The 15,466-nt window shown below is 42.7% G+C and overlaps 1 protein-coding gene across 3 annotated transcripts in view; it reads left to right on the top strand.

Moving 5' to 3' along the window:
• lrch4 (leucine-rich repeats and calponin homology (CH) domain containing 4) overlaps positions 1–15,466 on the top strand; it is a 42,252-nt gene extending 26,786 nt beyond the window's left edge. Inside the window, exons 4-19 of one of the 3 annotated variants that reach the window (XM_070855117.1) lie at positions 170–275; positions 937–1,183; positions 2,107–2,203; positions 2,619–2,730; positions 2,858–2,958; positions 3,920–3,972; positions 6,722–6,880; positions 7,233–7,301; positions 7,499–7,553; positions 7,651–7,714; positions 7,862–7,963; positions 8,043–8,134; positions 8,489–8,626; positions 9,262–9,339; positions 13,923–13,980; positions 15,262–15,466. In XM_070855117.1, the coding sequence (XP_070711218.1) occupies positions 170–275; positions 937–1,183; positions 2,107–2,203; positions 2,619–2,730; positions 2,858–2,958; positions 3,920–3,972; positions 6,722–6,880; positions 7,233–7,301; positions 7,499–7,553; positions 7,651–7,714; positions 7,862–7,963; positions 8,043–8,134; positions 8,489–8,626; positions 9,262–9,339; positions 13,923–13,976 (1,527 nt within the window). In that variant the 3' untranslated portion in view covers positions 13,977–13,980; positions 15,262–15,466. The remainder of the gene's footprint in view (positions 1–169; positions 276–936; positions 1,184–2,106; positions 2,204–2,618; positions 2,731–2,857; positions 2,959–3,919; positions 3,973–6,721; positions 6,881–7,232; positions 7,302–7,498; positions 7,554–7,650; positions 7,715–7,861; positions 7,964–8,042; positions 8,135–8,488; positions 8,627–9,261; positions 9,340–13,922; positions 13,981–15,261) is intronic. The other 2 variants (XM_070855116.1, XM_070855115.1) reach the window with 2 other exon arrangements.

The raw sequence follows: 15,466 nt of genomic DNA, 5'->3' as shown, positions 1-15,466 counted from the left end.
TTACAATCAAAAGTATGTCACATGTCTGTTTTTAGGCCTGAGTTTAAATCAAGAGGGTCTCCAGACTCCAGACTTTTCTAGTATAATAAAACCTAGAATAAATCATTGTCTGCTGTTTTAGATCAGTGTTCTTGGTTCGCTATATTCTTTCTGTGTCTTTTCCTCTCAGGATGTAAGCTGTAATGACCTGCAGCGTTTGCCGGCAGAGCTCGGCCAGCTTGAGTGTCTGAGGGACTTGAACCTGAGGAGGAACCATCTGACCACTTTGCCCGACGGTATAGATACAACTAACCCCCTCTAGTTATCCCTCCCCCCAAAGTAAACCTAATGTGATCACCTCAGCTCATATGGCTCCCATCCAGTATTTCTCATTGCTCTTTGATGAATCCAACTAACCTCCAGACACCATAGAAGTGATTCCACATAACGATAGAGCGCGATAAAGATGTTTTCTACTAATACTAAGCTCTGTTAATCTGCATACCTTGGATTCTAATGCAGGATCTCTGAGTAATTGCGTCATTATTGTGAGCCATTGATTGTTGACATGTAGAAGTATTGAACTGCTTGAACTGCTGCAGTGGCTAATGGATCTTACACCATTACTGCCTCAATCTCTAGCTCATTAGGAGGAAATGTAAATGAATATACTTCCTGAAAACAAGAGTAAGCACATTGCTTACTGGTTGCACCAGCTTTTTCTAAATTCAGACTTGGCCAAGTTATGATAGAAAAAAAAAAAAAAAAAAAAAAAAAAAAAAATATATATATATATAATAAAATAGCCTACTAGGAAATGAAATGTCATTGTTAATTTCTAAATTTGCAGCTGAAATATTAGAAATAGATGCCATGCTGACAGAAGTTGAAGTTGCAGTTGAAAGAAGTCGAAATAACAATTAAAATGTTAAACTTCCATCTCTTTGCACCGTCCAGAAATATCTGAGCTCCCCCTTGTCCGGCTCGATGTGTCCTGCAACCGCATTTCTCACGTGCCCTTGTGCTACCGCCACCTCCGGCATCTCCAGAGCATCTCGCTGGACAACAACCCGCTACAAATGCCACCTGCGCAGATCTGCTCCAAGGGCAAATACCACATCTTCAAGTACCTCAACATGGAGGCCTGCAAGAGGAACCAGGAAGAGCTGGAGAGACACCTGAGGCCCACCGGATTTAACAGCTGGTGAGGAAGACTGGAGGGAAGGAGCAAGTGACTTAAGGGAGTAGACGGAGAAAAAGCAATTGAGAGAGGAGATGGTCAGGGTGCAGTAGAAAGGATGAAGGAACAGGAGAATCCATTTTTTTAGAATATCCTGACACTTTTGTCTTCATGTGAGATAATGAACAGCGGGTAATATTACGTGACATCATGTGACTCCCACTAGAACCACACATTTTTCTGTTTGTGTATGGATTGATAAATTCAGATACAACCTATTGATCAGTGAGTTGTAGGTGTGTTGGTGGGTGTGTTTTTCAACTTTAGGTCAAGCTAGCCGTTTACCCCTGCTTCCAGTCTTTATGCTAAGCTAGGCTAACCACATCCTGCTGCAGTCATAAACATCGATGGCCTCCTCACACTCTTGGAATAAAAGACATAGACATGGAATATTACATCAGGCCTGTAGTTGGTAAGTTTATAGAGATACCCATGAAATCAAAAGGGAGGCAATGCTTTCGTCCAACATTATTCTGCTGTTTCAAACTGTGATTTCTACAAACACAGGCTGCAGAAAGTGGCCTCACTGGCTTCTTGTAACAGGCAATGCCCTTGGTATTTTACAGGCTAAAGGAAGTGTTTTACAGTACAAAATATGGATAGCAATCGACTACAATATTAGCACAACTCAGGAAAAGTGGAGTAAGTGGTGACAGTAGTAAGTCGTCGCATTGCTTTTTACATCAGAGCTGGACATTAGCACTGTTTACAGATGTGCTCCTAGTCATTAGAACAGAAGAAGTTCTAATGAAGACAGAAGAACTCTGAGCTGGACAAGAAAAATACTTGAGTCATTTGTGCTAAGACTAATGAACCAACAGTCTACCAAAAAGAAAGCTGTGTGTGTTTAACTCATCCTAATGTGTGCTCTAAATGTTTCCCCACAGTCTGTCAGACCAGGAGCTGTTCACAGGTCAGTTCGGAGGCCTGGACTCTGGCTTCAACAGTGTGGACAGCGGCAGCAAACGGTGGTCTGGGAATGAGGTAAAACTAGTGGACACACACACACACACACACACACACACACACAGTCATTTATACACTGCCCTTACATTAGTCCTGACTGACAACATGTTGATCAGACAGAAGTGTGTACAAACTGTATATGTATTCATATAAAATAAATATTGTAAGACATTATACACAATAATATAGGTCAGCGTAAGTAAAACTGTAACGCCGGTTATGTTTTTAATGCAGAGCTTAATCTAGATGCTTTACAAATTCTAATGTAGACCCACTGTAACCACAGTGTGCACTGTAAAGTGTGTTGTGTAAGCAAAACCTTAAACTAGGTTACAGTTGTTGGTGAAAAAAACAACAATATGGCCTACCTATCTATAGGTAACAGCTGACTACAAATCAGTAATTCAGTAACTGTCTGTTTGTCTGTGTCCAGTCAGCAGATGAGTTCTCGGAGCGTTCGCTTCGCATGGCTGAGGTCAGCAGGGACCAGAGGAATCTTGAGGAGGAGGAAGAGGAGGATGGATCTCCTCTGGAAGCTAACAAAGGTGAGGAAAGACACACACTTGCTCTGTTTTCATTTCATTCCAAAATATGTAGGCTTGTATTTTACCATTTTTCCAGCCAAAATGTTCTGATTTTTGGTTACACAATGTCATCTTCCACTCTTTGCAGTGAATGGAGAGGCTGAGCATGTGGATTTCATTGACAGTAGTGTGACAGAGGAAGAGATCAGGATCGACCCACCCACGCCTCCTCACACAGCACCTCCTCTGGTAACCACTCACACACACAATGATCATCAGAGCCTCTTGCTGTAGGGAAGTTATTACCACACACGCCAGCATTGGCTGGTATTGTTTTCACCTTGATGGCATTGAAATTGTGCAAGATGCAGTGATACAGGTGTGGCGTGGTGAAACAAGGGCGCTGGATGCCCTCATTGATTGTAAATGGCAGATCACGACATTCCAGTTCCAATCAGTCTTTCCTGTCCACTGATCCACAACAATCTGTATAACGTGCCAACTTCATTGTCATATGACTAAAAACAACAACTGTAACGTTACATGATTCGTCTTATGACAGGGACACACAGGAGGCGGAAGCGCCGTGAAGCACCCCAAAGCACTTCCTGTTTCCTCTCAACACCAATATTAACCACTTGGGCTGACACAGCTGTGCAGAGGTCCTCGGCTGCCTTTAGTGATGTTTGTGATTTTTAATTTGCAAAATTCTATTCCACACAGTTGTGTCTAAACAAACACTGAGAGAGACAGGAAGGTGGTGGTGGGTGCCTTACGTTAGATTCAGGGAGGGAGTGGCTAATCAGGAGACCAAGAAGATTCCTGGGCTGGTTCCTTAGCTGCAGGAGCCAGTGGCAAGAGAATCTCGGCTGTCACGTTAGGTTGTGGTGAGCCTCAGAAGCTGTGTAGGAAATCTCTGTGATGCATGTAAATCAGCTTAAGATGTTGTAGAGTTTTAGTTGTATTCACTCGGCCAGAATCAGAGAATGACTTTTTTGGTGGCCTAAATGCTATACCACTATAATTTTTGGAAGTTTCATCAAAAACTATTTTTGGAATATTGAACAAATCTGGCACATTTCAACTGTTTCACCAAACTCGTTTCTCACATGTCATGTGTTCCATTGCACCATTCACACTGATTTAGTGTTGCGGCTGCTGTGATCCTATAGCAAGATATTCTCTAGCTGATTGTGTCATTGATTCATAGGAGCAGAAGGAGAGCACTTTACAGCCCCAAAGCCAGGACTCGACAACACACAGGTAAGTCTTACAATAAAACATACTGTAAAAGATGCCCTTTCCATGCTGATTTTTAGCAGAATAAACTACAAGTTTCCAACACAAAACAGAATTATAGGTTTAAAGCCCAACAAGAATATAGTTGCTTACAACGGTAATGTTGTTTCAAAATTCAAAACATATATTGATTTAAAGTTTAAAGCAGTGATATTGGTTTAAAGAGTAACTCCACACCAGATGTTGGAAGGAAAAACAGGTTTGCTCTGCTGTTATTCTAACCACACCTAGCTGAGAAAAAACATGTTCTCAAGTGTAGGCAGGCTACACCTGTGGGGCACCGATAACCAAGCTACGTGTCATTTATATCAATAAAAGTTGTATCACAAAATCAGCACATCTTTTACTTTATTATGTGCCGTTTTCTTTTGTGGGAGTTGAGCATTTTTTCCCCCACATGCAAATGTTCCATCAAAACAAGTCCCCCTCCATTGTCACGAGTCGCCTAAGATGACTGCGATAGGTTCAAAGAAACACATACAAATCAGCATTTCATTTCCACGCTAATTAAAAGGGCTTGTGGGAAGTCTCAGTGTTTCGCAACACCAGTGACCTCGAGCAAGGTCTAATTTGTTTACTGTTTTTGTGCAAAGGTGTTCCAGCATGTTTGAAAATGTTTTTCTTTTGTTCTACGCAGCCTGTTTCTATGACAGTTCTTCATCTAAACTCAGCAGTGTGTTGGTTTCTCTGGTTGGAAACCATGTACAAGTGACAAAGCCAGACAGCACATCACTTTTTCTCTCTTTTCTTTCCTTTCTTTCTTTCACTTTACAAGGTATTTGAAGACCTGGGAAAAGTCAATATGCTGCTGTCCATTACTTAAAGTGCCAGTCACTCACTCCCCCTGAAACTGCTTGTGGATTGCTTTGGGGTTTCAGTTTTCTTTGCAAGTTAACAGTCTTGACTCACTGACTTGCGTGTCTTTACATTTATTACAATGTGGTAATAGACATACATATATATATATATATATATATATATATATATATATATATAAACAAAGAATGTCAAAGTAAGTGTAAAAGCCAAAGGAAAACCAAGGTAAATTCAAGGTATTATACAGTGCTGAAAATGAAAGTCATATGCTGTTTGCATTCCAGTTTCCCTACCCTTGCTGCTGTGTAAAAAATGGCACGCCAGCACAGCCACTGTTTTCCCCAGTAGGGAACCGAAAAACAATGGCTGCCTCTGTGAGAAACTGTAACAGAAACACTGCCACAGTTCCTGTGGCAAGCATGGGTGAGATGTATATAGCTATCTCACAAGTTGTAAGTCTATTTACAGAAATAACACACATCCGAGTTGAAATGTAAGTTAGCAGCAAGAAGGCGTGTCACTCACCATTGGTTAGGGCAATACAAAGTAACCCCACCCCAACAGAAATTGGTCTGACATGAGCATGAAAATCAGTCTAAAGGAATGCAGCAGAACGTAACCGCTGTCTGATTATGAGCTGTAAGATTTGCTGCAGATGTATAAACATACATCTGCATATTTTCTGTGCAGCTGTTGACTCCTGCCTCAGGCTCTCGTATTAAAACTGTACATGTCTTCTGTCTATACCAGTATTTTCCTTTACATGTGCTGTTGTCGTCAGAAGCAGCCACTATCATGTCCCCATTTGGGCTGCAGCACAGCAGGCAGCTCTTCTCACGCTGTTCTGTTGTTCTGATAACTACAGTGCTCAGGTCTAGTGTCCCACCAGCCCCACTGGCTACGCATTAATACGTAGTGCCGGGCCTTTGTTTTCAGCCTCTGGAGCAAAATCTCATGCTTCGCTGCTCTAAATCTCTGAGTCTTATTAACTGCAAGCCAAACTGCTAACATTCATGCAGCGCTCATGAAGCCTCATATACCCTACATGTTTTTGATCTTGTAACTGGACGGCCAGTTGTTCCTGCTGACTGACAAAGATTCAGGTTAGCGGTTGAAACTTTTGGAACACTTTTGGAACTTGTAGAAATACTAGACAGAGACTTAAAACAGTTTTCTAAACACACGTTTACATTTACATGATAAAATGCTTTCATACAAACCAGCCCTCACAATACACTCAAAGCACTTCAAGACATGTGAGTTAACACGGTGTCTTTTTTTCCTGCTGCTTTATTTGAAGGTTCTATTGTTAAGCTTTATCTGTTCTCATTTTTCAGCCTGTGTACAGTCTTGGCCCACTGTGTACATTGGAAGTGACCCATGTAACATTACCCAGTAATGTTAAGTGGATAGTTTGATAACTACAACTAAAATCTGTTTTTGAATTCAAAGCGATTGACCAGTTTCACATAATCAACCGTAACATGACTGTGCTATGAGATTTGCTAGCCAACTTTTTACTTGATTGGACTTTTGTTTTAGTGGAGATCATTTTTCATTATTGTAACTGCTTTCTTATACTAGTAAAACCCAAGACGAGCAGTTCATCTCAGGACAGAGTGCTTTACTTCACTGCTTGCCCTAATGTAACATTTGAGGCTGTGATTGGGCCGTCAGTCAAATCTAGCAACATTCGCTCTAAATTTGGTTAGTTAAAAGTGGATATGTCTTTATATGTCATTGTATCAACTCTTTTCTGGGGCCAACACTGGAGTTTGTACCACAATACAGGGGCAATGCATTTACACCCATGACAGGTTATTAGTCAATCACAAGGCTTTAATACTCATTTGCCTCAATGGCATTCTCCAACTCTTCCTCACTCTCGCCTTTTCAGGTCCAGCCTCCATGTGGAGCTGGGCCCTCCATCATCATCATCATCATCCTCCTCTCCCCTGTCTCCGTCCAGCCCCACCCTGGAGGAGAGGAAGAGGCCGGGCACTCTGCTCATCTGGCAGGAGAGAGAGCGTCTGCAGCAGCAGAGGGAAAAGGCCAGGTAAACATTCCTTTTTACTCTTCTTCTGGAAACGTGAGGTGCCGATTTATTTTGTAAAGCGATGTTTGTCACAAAGAACTGAAAGCTTCATACCTCAGAGTTCACAGCTTGACGGCAGAACAAGCACTTGCGGTCATCTTAGAAAAGTGTATGAATGGATTGGACTCAGCCATCACTTGGCGTTAGCAACATGAGCAACTGGAGCAGCAGAGTGAATATGAGCCTGATGAAGTCTACATGTGTTTGGTAGTTTCCTTACATACAGTAAGGACTGGCTCTTCATCAGAGGCTACTCCCTCCTGTTTCTCATATCTAATTATATGCTGTCCATGTCAAAACTCTAATTTTGCAGTTTGCTGAAGTCATCCACAAAAACAGGAAGTCATGCAGCCACAGCACCACAGGCAGGAAGTTGCTCAGCGTGAGTGAAGCTTGTTGAACACATAAAACAAATGGCAGACCAACACATGACTCGGAGTGAATGTCCACGCTATACTCCCCTCCATTGATTCTAGAATGTCCTCTGTCTATTCTGAATTGCAAATGTAAGGAAACCTCAGGATATGGTAAGCTCTGATTTTCTGTAGAGAACAAACATTGGTGTCTGTATCCCCCTAGTGGTGCATCTCCAGAGAACAGCAGCTCCCACTTGGGCCCTCGGCAGCGCTGTGCAGTGAGTAGTGCCCTAATTCCATCAGTAAATAGAGGTGAGAGGGCACAGCTTAGTGTGTTTCCACTGTTGAAAGCCTGTACTTTGGTCCTTTTTTCAGAGTGCAGAACAGATGACCATAGCATCTCCTTCAACACTCCTCCAGCGCTCCAGCAGCAGAACAGGTACTGTGTGATAGAATGTTTAGATCAGTTTATTTCAGTGCATCTAAACATAAAGTGGTTCATAATTATTTGTATATTACATAATGCAGCTATGGGAGTTTATTTCCCATAGTACATCTGTAACATTAGCCTGAATGTTTGTGTCAGATGTCCCGTCCTCCCCGAAGACGTCCCCTCCACCCGGTCAGGCCCAGAAACCCAACAGTTTCCTGTTCCGCACTTCTTCCCGCAGCAACGTCAAGCCCCCAGGTACACAAACAACACGACTCAAACGCCGTCATTCATCGTTTCGGAATTGTTCCAACAGTGTTTGTTGTCTCTTTGTCAGTCTTTGCTCTTGGTGAGTCTGGCAGAAGTGAGTCTCGCACAATGCTGCGTTCTCCTAAAGAGGAGAGACCAGACATCACACAACTACGCAAGGTAAATCTAATTGCACAAAGTTTGATTTGAAGTTGCTTTAGTCACTAGAAGAATGCTACACTAGAAGAATGCTCCATCAGATGACCTGAACAAAGATCGTCTGATGGAAACGTAGCGCTCAATAAATGTACAATAGCTTTTTATTGTGTGTGGAAAGTTATTCAGTTCATTCAGGAAGATTGATTTTCTATTCTTTAAGTTTCACTCATATAATCTGTATGAGCTTCTTCTTGTAGTAGTGTTGAAGGTGAAAACGTCATTATTAGATAACCCTAGGCTGAAATAATTGTGTCCTGCGGGGTAAATGCTGTGTGAGGCTCCCTAATGATGACGAGAATGTGTCTCCCTCCTCAGACTCTGGAGGCTCGGCTGAAGGTCACTCTGCCTGAGGATCTCGGCGAGGCCTTATCCAACGGCACCGTCCTCTGCCAGCTGGTCAATCAGATTCGACCGCGCTCCGTATCAATCATCCACATTCCCTCCCCAGCAGTGGTCAGTCTGATAAACTGTCAGTTTTGTTGGATAATTTCACCTCAGTCTGGTATTTTCAATTCTAGATTTGGTAGCTGTAGTATTAAGACAAGGCTGAGTAATGTAACTAAAAGAAGACATAACATTCTTTCTATTACAGACGACAAGTCAAATTCACAGGCAATAAATAGCTCAGAGGGTTTTGCTGCTACAGTCTTAGTTGGTCTGATATGACCAGCAGCTTGTATTAGCAGATGTGAACGTTACTCACTTTGCTGTTCTTCTCTGCTTGTTACACTGAGAAATTATGGGAAATGAATGCCTTTATTCTGTAGTTGCCGCAGTGGGTGTTGTTTAGCATCATTTAAAAAGTCAGCGGTGTGTTAGCTAAGCAACTACGTGCAGCATCGTGTGTGACATGTTATTAATTAGTGCTACATGATAATTATTCAAGTCAGCATGTTTTTCAGCGAGTTTGCATTAACAGCAGATGAATATGTTTACTAAGAAGCTTGTTGTTCAGATATATTTTTCTCTACAACCAAATAAAAGCTACTGTTTTTAGAGAAACGATGGTAGGCTAATCCCAGCTAATGAAAAATGTTTCTATAAGGAGAAGCAATGGCCTAAATGTGGTTGTCTGATATTCTTTTCAGCCAACACTGAGCTCAGCAAAGTGTCGACTCAACGTGGAAAACTTTGTTACTGCTTGTCGCAAGCTTGGAGTCCCTGAGGTAAAGTCTACGTCTCATGAATCTCACTTTGCTGTTTTTTCAGCGCAGCTCATTCACATTTGAGTACTTTGTTCCATGTAAGTGTAAAGTTGTTTGTTCAAACCAGCCAGGTACTTATATTAGAATCCATGTGCTTTTCAGCTCAGTTGTGTCGCTACGTTGTTCCCGTCAGGGATGGACACGTCTTTGTCCCGGACTGAATCACATTTTCAGTCAAATGCAAATACTTGGCCCATATCGGCCAACCTGCGCTCTGCTTTGTGTAATCCTACACAGTTTTGTCGACACTCAGAGGAGGGTAATGTTCTGGGAAAAAACTTTGAATTTTCAAGATTGAAGTCACAAATCTATAAGAAAAAATTGACGAGAAAAGTTTCTGGGCTAAAATGAGTACAATTAGGTCTTCTATCTCAAGATATTACCCGCCTCTCCTGGCTTTGTAATTTCTTTTCTTTTTTTGTTTCTTAACCACAATGCTGTTGTACTTCTGTCCTCCTCCTAGTCTTAACAATGTAACTACTTGTATTTTCCTTGTGTGTGTGTGTGTGTGTGTGTGTGCGTGTGTGTGTGTCCTGTCCAGACGGACTTGTGTGTGTGCTCTGATGTGCTTCTATGTAAGCTGCCTGCTGTGCTGCGCTGTCTGACGGCCCTGCTGGCTATGGAGTGGGGGGGGGTGGCGGAGGACCGTGCCCCTCACAGCTCTTCACCTTCGTCGCCATCGTCCTCCTCGTCCTCCTCCTCCTCGCCACTGTCCACAGATTTCCTGCTCTTTTACTGTGCGGCCATGGCCCTGCTCTACGTCCTCTACTGCTATCTGCTCACCTAGAGGAGCAGCACGCAGCACCGAGACTGTACTCACACGTCTGTTGAACTGTTCTACACATTTACCGAACCCCCACGCGGCCACAGTTGTAGAGTTTGAGGCCAAGGTACACAGCTGCTTCGACAGTTGTCATCTCAGACAATACTCTGCTGCGGGTGTGCTTTCAGTTTGCATACCCTGAATGCCTGTAGAGCAAACGACTTCAGAGTGCGTGTGGACTCTCCACAGCTGCACTGCGTGGATATTAGAGCCGCACATAGTACTCAGCCAAGCACCTTTGAGAACAGAACAGAATACGCTGCAGCAAACTGAAGCTAAAGCTCCTCATTTAGCCGTTTAAAAGGAAGAGAAAAAGCGCCACCGACGGACAAATACTAGAGCAGAGGAACAGAGAAATGCCGTAGCCTAGTTTAGCCGCTGCTCTGAACTGCACAGTACGTCTGGTGGAAAGGGGAGCTTCCTGTTCTGTGGTCTGAGGCAGAGCTGCCTCACAGACAGAAACAGACGTGGGCGGAGCAAAGGGACTGCAAAGTGAACCTAGTCATTCCTTGAGATTTGTAATTTAGCAGAAGTGTGACACTAAGCACGGTGACAGCTGGATGTTACTTAGTTGATGTTTAAAGCATAGCAGAACAAGCCCTGTTACTACACTACACTACTTCATCCCATCAAACCTTTCACCTGCTCCCGTCCCTACTTAACGTTTTGATGCTCTGCACTCTTCACATGTTGACACATAGAACGTTTGTTGTGCGGAACCTCACAGGTTAACTCCTAATGTAGGAGGCACAAGGCAGCCGTCATGTAAGAACACATGGAAGTGCTGTTTTTTTTAATACTCTTAAATGTCAACATGCAGACCACAACTGCACCTTTAAAGTGTATTATACTTAGATTAATTTAATGGAAACAGTTTATAACAACTGGGGTTTTACTTTCAAGTCTGTGGTCCTGAGTTTTAGCAGTCATAATAACATTGTGCGTCACAGACGATCAGACCTGTAAGATGGTGTTTGTTTAACCAGAAATTCCCATTAGATCACGCTCTCTTCAAGGCCACCAGACTCCATTGACACTTCACAGGACACTGGGGTCAGTGGTCTACCGCTGCCTCCACCCGTTAGTTTATTTTACGTGTTCCACACATTATGTTATTGTGTTTGATTCAATCTTACCCGCCAGAACACCAAAGTCACACAATAACACCCAACAGCTGATGCTTCCGAAACACTGTTGGCTGACTACGTATCCCAGATTTATTCATTTGTACTGCTTGTGTCTGTGTCACTCGGCTATAAAGACTGTGCTCCTATAGCTCTGCTCACCAACCTTCAATCAGCCAGCATGTTTGTGTACAGACTCATTGGAGACAGAGGTGGTTGATACTGAACTATGAATGTGATTTTTAGCCTGGAGACAGAAGCAAGGTAGGTGGATGTAAAACCCGGAGGTGGAGTTGTGTTGTCTGTCACACAGCACTGTGACGGAGAGACGAACGATCAGTGCCTTTTACTGAACACTGACTAAGCCCACTGGCAGAGATTGTTCTCCTGTGGGCCTGCTATGCTAACTGTGAGCAGCAGGGGGCGATGTCGCTGCATCAGTCCCCCTCTAGGATTGATGCGTCCAAACTGATGGTACAAACCCTTTAGCAGGTGTGTGTGTCTGTCTGTCTTTGTGTACATTCTTTTTACACACACACACACACACACACACACCAGTGGCCAGCTGCCTTTGTGTTTGTATAAATGTAAACAGGTTATTAAATTATTGTTTTTTATTTATTGGACTGTTCTGTTTTGGGTTAGTTTTGTTTCTGTAGCGAAACAGCAGGGGGGGGGTTCAGCGTTTAGCTTGTAAGCCAGGAGCTTTCTAACCCTCATAAAGCTTTGTGAAATCAATCTGCGTGCTTTAAATGGCACGGACAGGTAAATTAGATGTGATCAATATTCAATTATTTAGAGTTAAAATAACATTGGTGTGAAACAGTCGATGTGAATGTGAACGGTCGATTCCCCGGAGGCTGCACACTTAACAGCACATTAAGCAGTCTCTGCTGTTTCCACCACACGCTGTGTCTGGCTTATTACTTACAGGGGGTCAATGTCTGCACTTATTCTGGCCGTCTATCCACAGACTGGAATGTGACTAGAATGCTTTTTTTTTTTTTCCAACAAGAACAGCTGTGTGATACTTAGGTTTCTGGGAGCCCTAGAAGTTCACAGAATTAGTGTTTACTTGTATTCTTCTAATGAAACAACATTTAAAGCAGAACAGGACTCCTTATTATTGGACTTACTTTTTTGTCACAGAAACTTTTATTTCCAAATGCCCTTTTACAAACTCTTAATGTGAAATGGCATTTTTTTCAATTGCCACTTTTATTTCATTTCAGTTTACTTCATGAGTCTTTTAAATGCCGTAACAGCAGCTTTGACCCCCCCTTCGATCCCCAGTAGCCGTCCAGGCCGATGAACCAGCCTAGTTAGTGGCTAGCTTGGTAGCATGTGTGACCTTTTATAAGCTTCAGACTAAATACAGACTAGACAGACCATAAACCAATAAACAGACAATAAATGTTTCGATATGAAAGTAAGAATTGTGAAAAGGCATTTCATAGTAATAAGTTCAATTTGAATCATTTCTAATTGTTACTTCATGTTTCTGTTTTACACAATGTTGCCATGGTTATTTATTTCAGAATATCTCATTATTATTATTATTATTATTATTATTATTCTCGAATCAATAAAGCCAGTCTGTGGAGTTCTAGTGTGAGAACAAGGTGGACAGTGCACCGTTCTTTTAGTGCTGCTGCCTGGAGCTCAGTGTCCCTTTTTCTACACCTGCTGTTCAGATGACATTTCTAAGGTTTCAGTGGAAATGTGTATTTTATAAATGAAACATACAGTAATTCATTCACTGGCTTAGACCAAGCTATATCCTCAAATATATTAGAGGAACAGAAATACCATTGTATTTTATATTTATATGATACCCTTGTACTATTAAGAATGGTTTTTAAGGTTCTATAAATCTATATGTCAAATTCTTTTTCCTCCTGCTGTAAAGAAACTATTAAAAGCAAACTTTGACCATGTGCTGTCTGTCTGCTTGTCTGCTGTTGTGCTTTTGCTTTATGAGCGTTGGACTTTAAATGTGATCAGGGTATCTGCAGCTGCCTGCACCTTCATTTGACCAAAAGAAAAAAAGGATTTGCTCAGGGTGGAGCTTTTAACTGCATCTCATGGTCTTCAGAGTCAGATCAGTCCTCATCACAGTACCTAAGTATGATACCGCTGAAATGTTGTGTCGAGACAAGTTCTAATTTAAAAAGAATTTACATTTTTCTTCCTTCCAACTGGAACCAAACCAACAATGAGTGTATCCTGCTAACAAGCTCTGGATCCCTGTTGTTGTCCTGCTGCCAAGGACGCTAGATTAATCTGTCGCTGAAAATAGTCCTCAGCCGTGGCACTCCCTCCTCTGTTTGAGTGACATTTGCCAAAACCTACAGTGAACAGCTGCTCTAGATTTTAAAAAACCTGTTTATGGACGTGAATCAGATCAGTAGAGGACAGGAGGAACTAGATGGGACTTGGTCTTGGTCTGATTTTACCAGCATGGCTCCATCATGTTAGCTCTGAGTCGGTCCGTGAGTCAAATTCTCAACACTCAGCACTGATTAAATGTGGTCAGTGGGAGCAGGTGTGCAGATATCCTGATGTGATCCTCTGTGTCTCGTGCTTTAACTCTTCAGAAGCTCCAAACAGCAGATCTTACCGTCCTAAAGTCCGGCCGGGCCCTTGTGTGAGCGGGTAAGTGAGCTGAGCCGAGGTCAGAGGTCAGCCAGTGGATGAAACAACGTCATGGTAACAGGCTGAGCCGATGTTTGGTGAATCATTCACTCTTAAAAGCGGAGCTGTTTTTTTTACTTCAGCTCTTTTAAAATGTTTTTGCCGACTGGCCTCTTGGATCTCATGTTTGTCGAGCTGCTCCTTGTTGCATAGTTTGTGTCTGAAGACACTGATCTGAATGAGGATCTGACTGGGTAGGTAACTTCCCTTCACTGATCACCTGTGACTAACTCGTCTGGACTGTATTGTTGGTGTGCCGTGGTGAACTACTAACCCAGTGGCACACAGTGCAACTAATACTCCGGCTTGTTGCTGAGCTCTCCAATAACGCAGATTTTCTTGGCAAAACTTGACTTTTCTGGCCGATTGTATTGAGGGTTTTTATAGTCTGATATCTGTGATGAGGCACATCCTGTTACTTATTATTAGATAATTCATTGTATCCACTGTAAGTCATAAACCTGCTTATTTACATCTGATATTCATTCGTCCATTAGCAGTAAAATAGTGTTTCACGAGGAAAATAAAAGCTCATTTGTGGTTCTGTTCTTTGGGCACAGTAACAGTAGTGTGTCTGACACGTGTGTGTCAAGGATGTTTCAGCTTGAGGTTTGTCTGGAGCTGCTGTCAGAGCTCATCTACAGTCTGCTGCATCAAGGCCTTTTGAGGACGAACCCCAGAAAGGAAGTCATTTTCACTTAAAAATGATTTCTTTCATCGCGGGCAGCAACAATAGAATACAATCAGTCGGAAAGGTTGAAGAAAAAAACCTCAGGTGTTTTTGTATTTCCTCATGACGCATTCAGGTGTGTGTCCCCACAAACAAAGCAACTTCCTGCTTTAACCACAGAAATGAAATGAGAAACCAAATATTTAGTGCTGACTCTTCAGATAGGATGATGTTGCTGTTGCTCATGAATTAAGCATGTCTCCATTTTTTGTATGTGAACATTGTTGATAATCTTTTTATATATATATATATGACTGACACCTGCATGCATGAGAAGTCTGCAGTATGTTTAGTGTGAGTGGTGAAACCTTCCGTTAGAACTGGCCTGACTTTGACTTTATGAATGTGCCATAGATTCTGGGTGATCCAGACTTTTGTAGGTTTGTTGCATGGCTGACAGTTTGCTCTCCGCTTTCTGTGTACGACTGTGCATGAGTAGTAGTGAGGAGACATGCCACGTGCCTTTACCTGCACCTGCTCATCCCTTCCTTCCTTCGTTCCTTCGTTCCCAGGAGTCCATGTGCTCCCCCCAGCTCATCCTGGAGGACGAGGGGCTGAGCCGGCTGGCCCACACCGTCCAGCTGCTGGTCGGCCTGACCGACGGCTCCCAGCGGACCCTGAAACTGGAAACCTCAAGCTCAGTCCAGTGCTAGCAGTGTCCCACCGTGTTTGTTCTTCTCACGCTTCATCCAATACAATAAAAAGACTTCAGACATT

This window comes from Pempheris klunzingeri, chromosome 23, assembly GCF_042242105.1.
Source record: "Pempheris klunzingeri isolate RE-2024b chromosome 23, fPemKlu1.hap1, whole genome shotgun sequence".
NCBI lineage: Eukaryota > Metazoa > Chordata > Actinopteri > Acropomatiformes > Pempheridae > Pempheris > Pempheris klunzingeri.
This window is presented reverse-complemented; position numbering and strand designations above follow the sequence as displayed.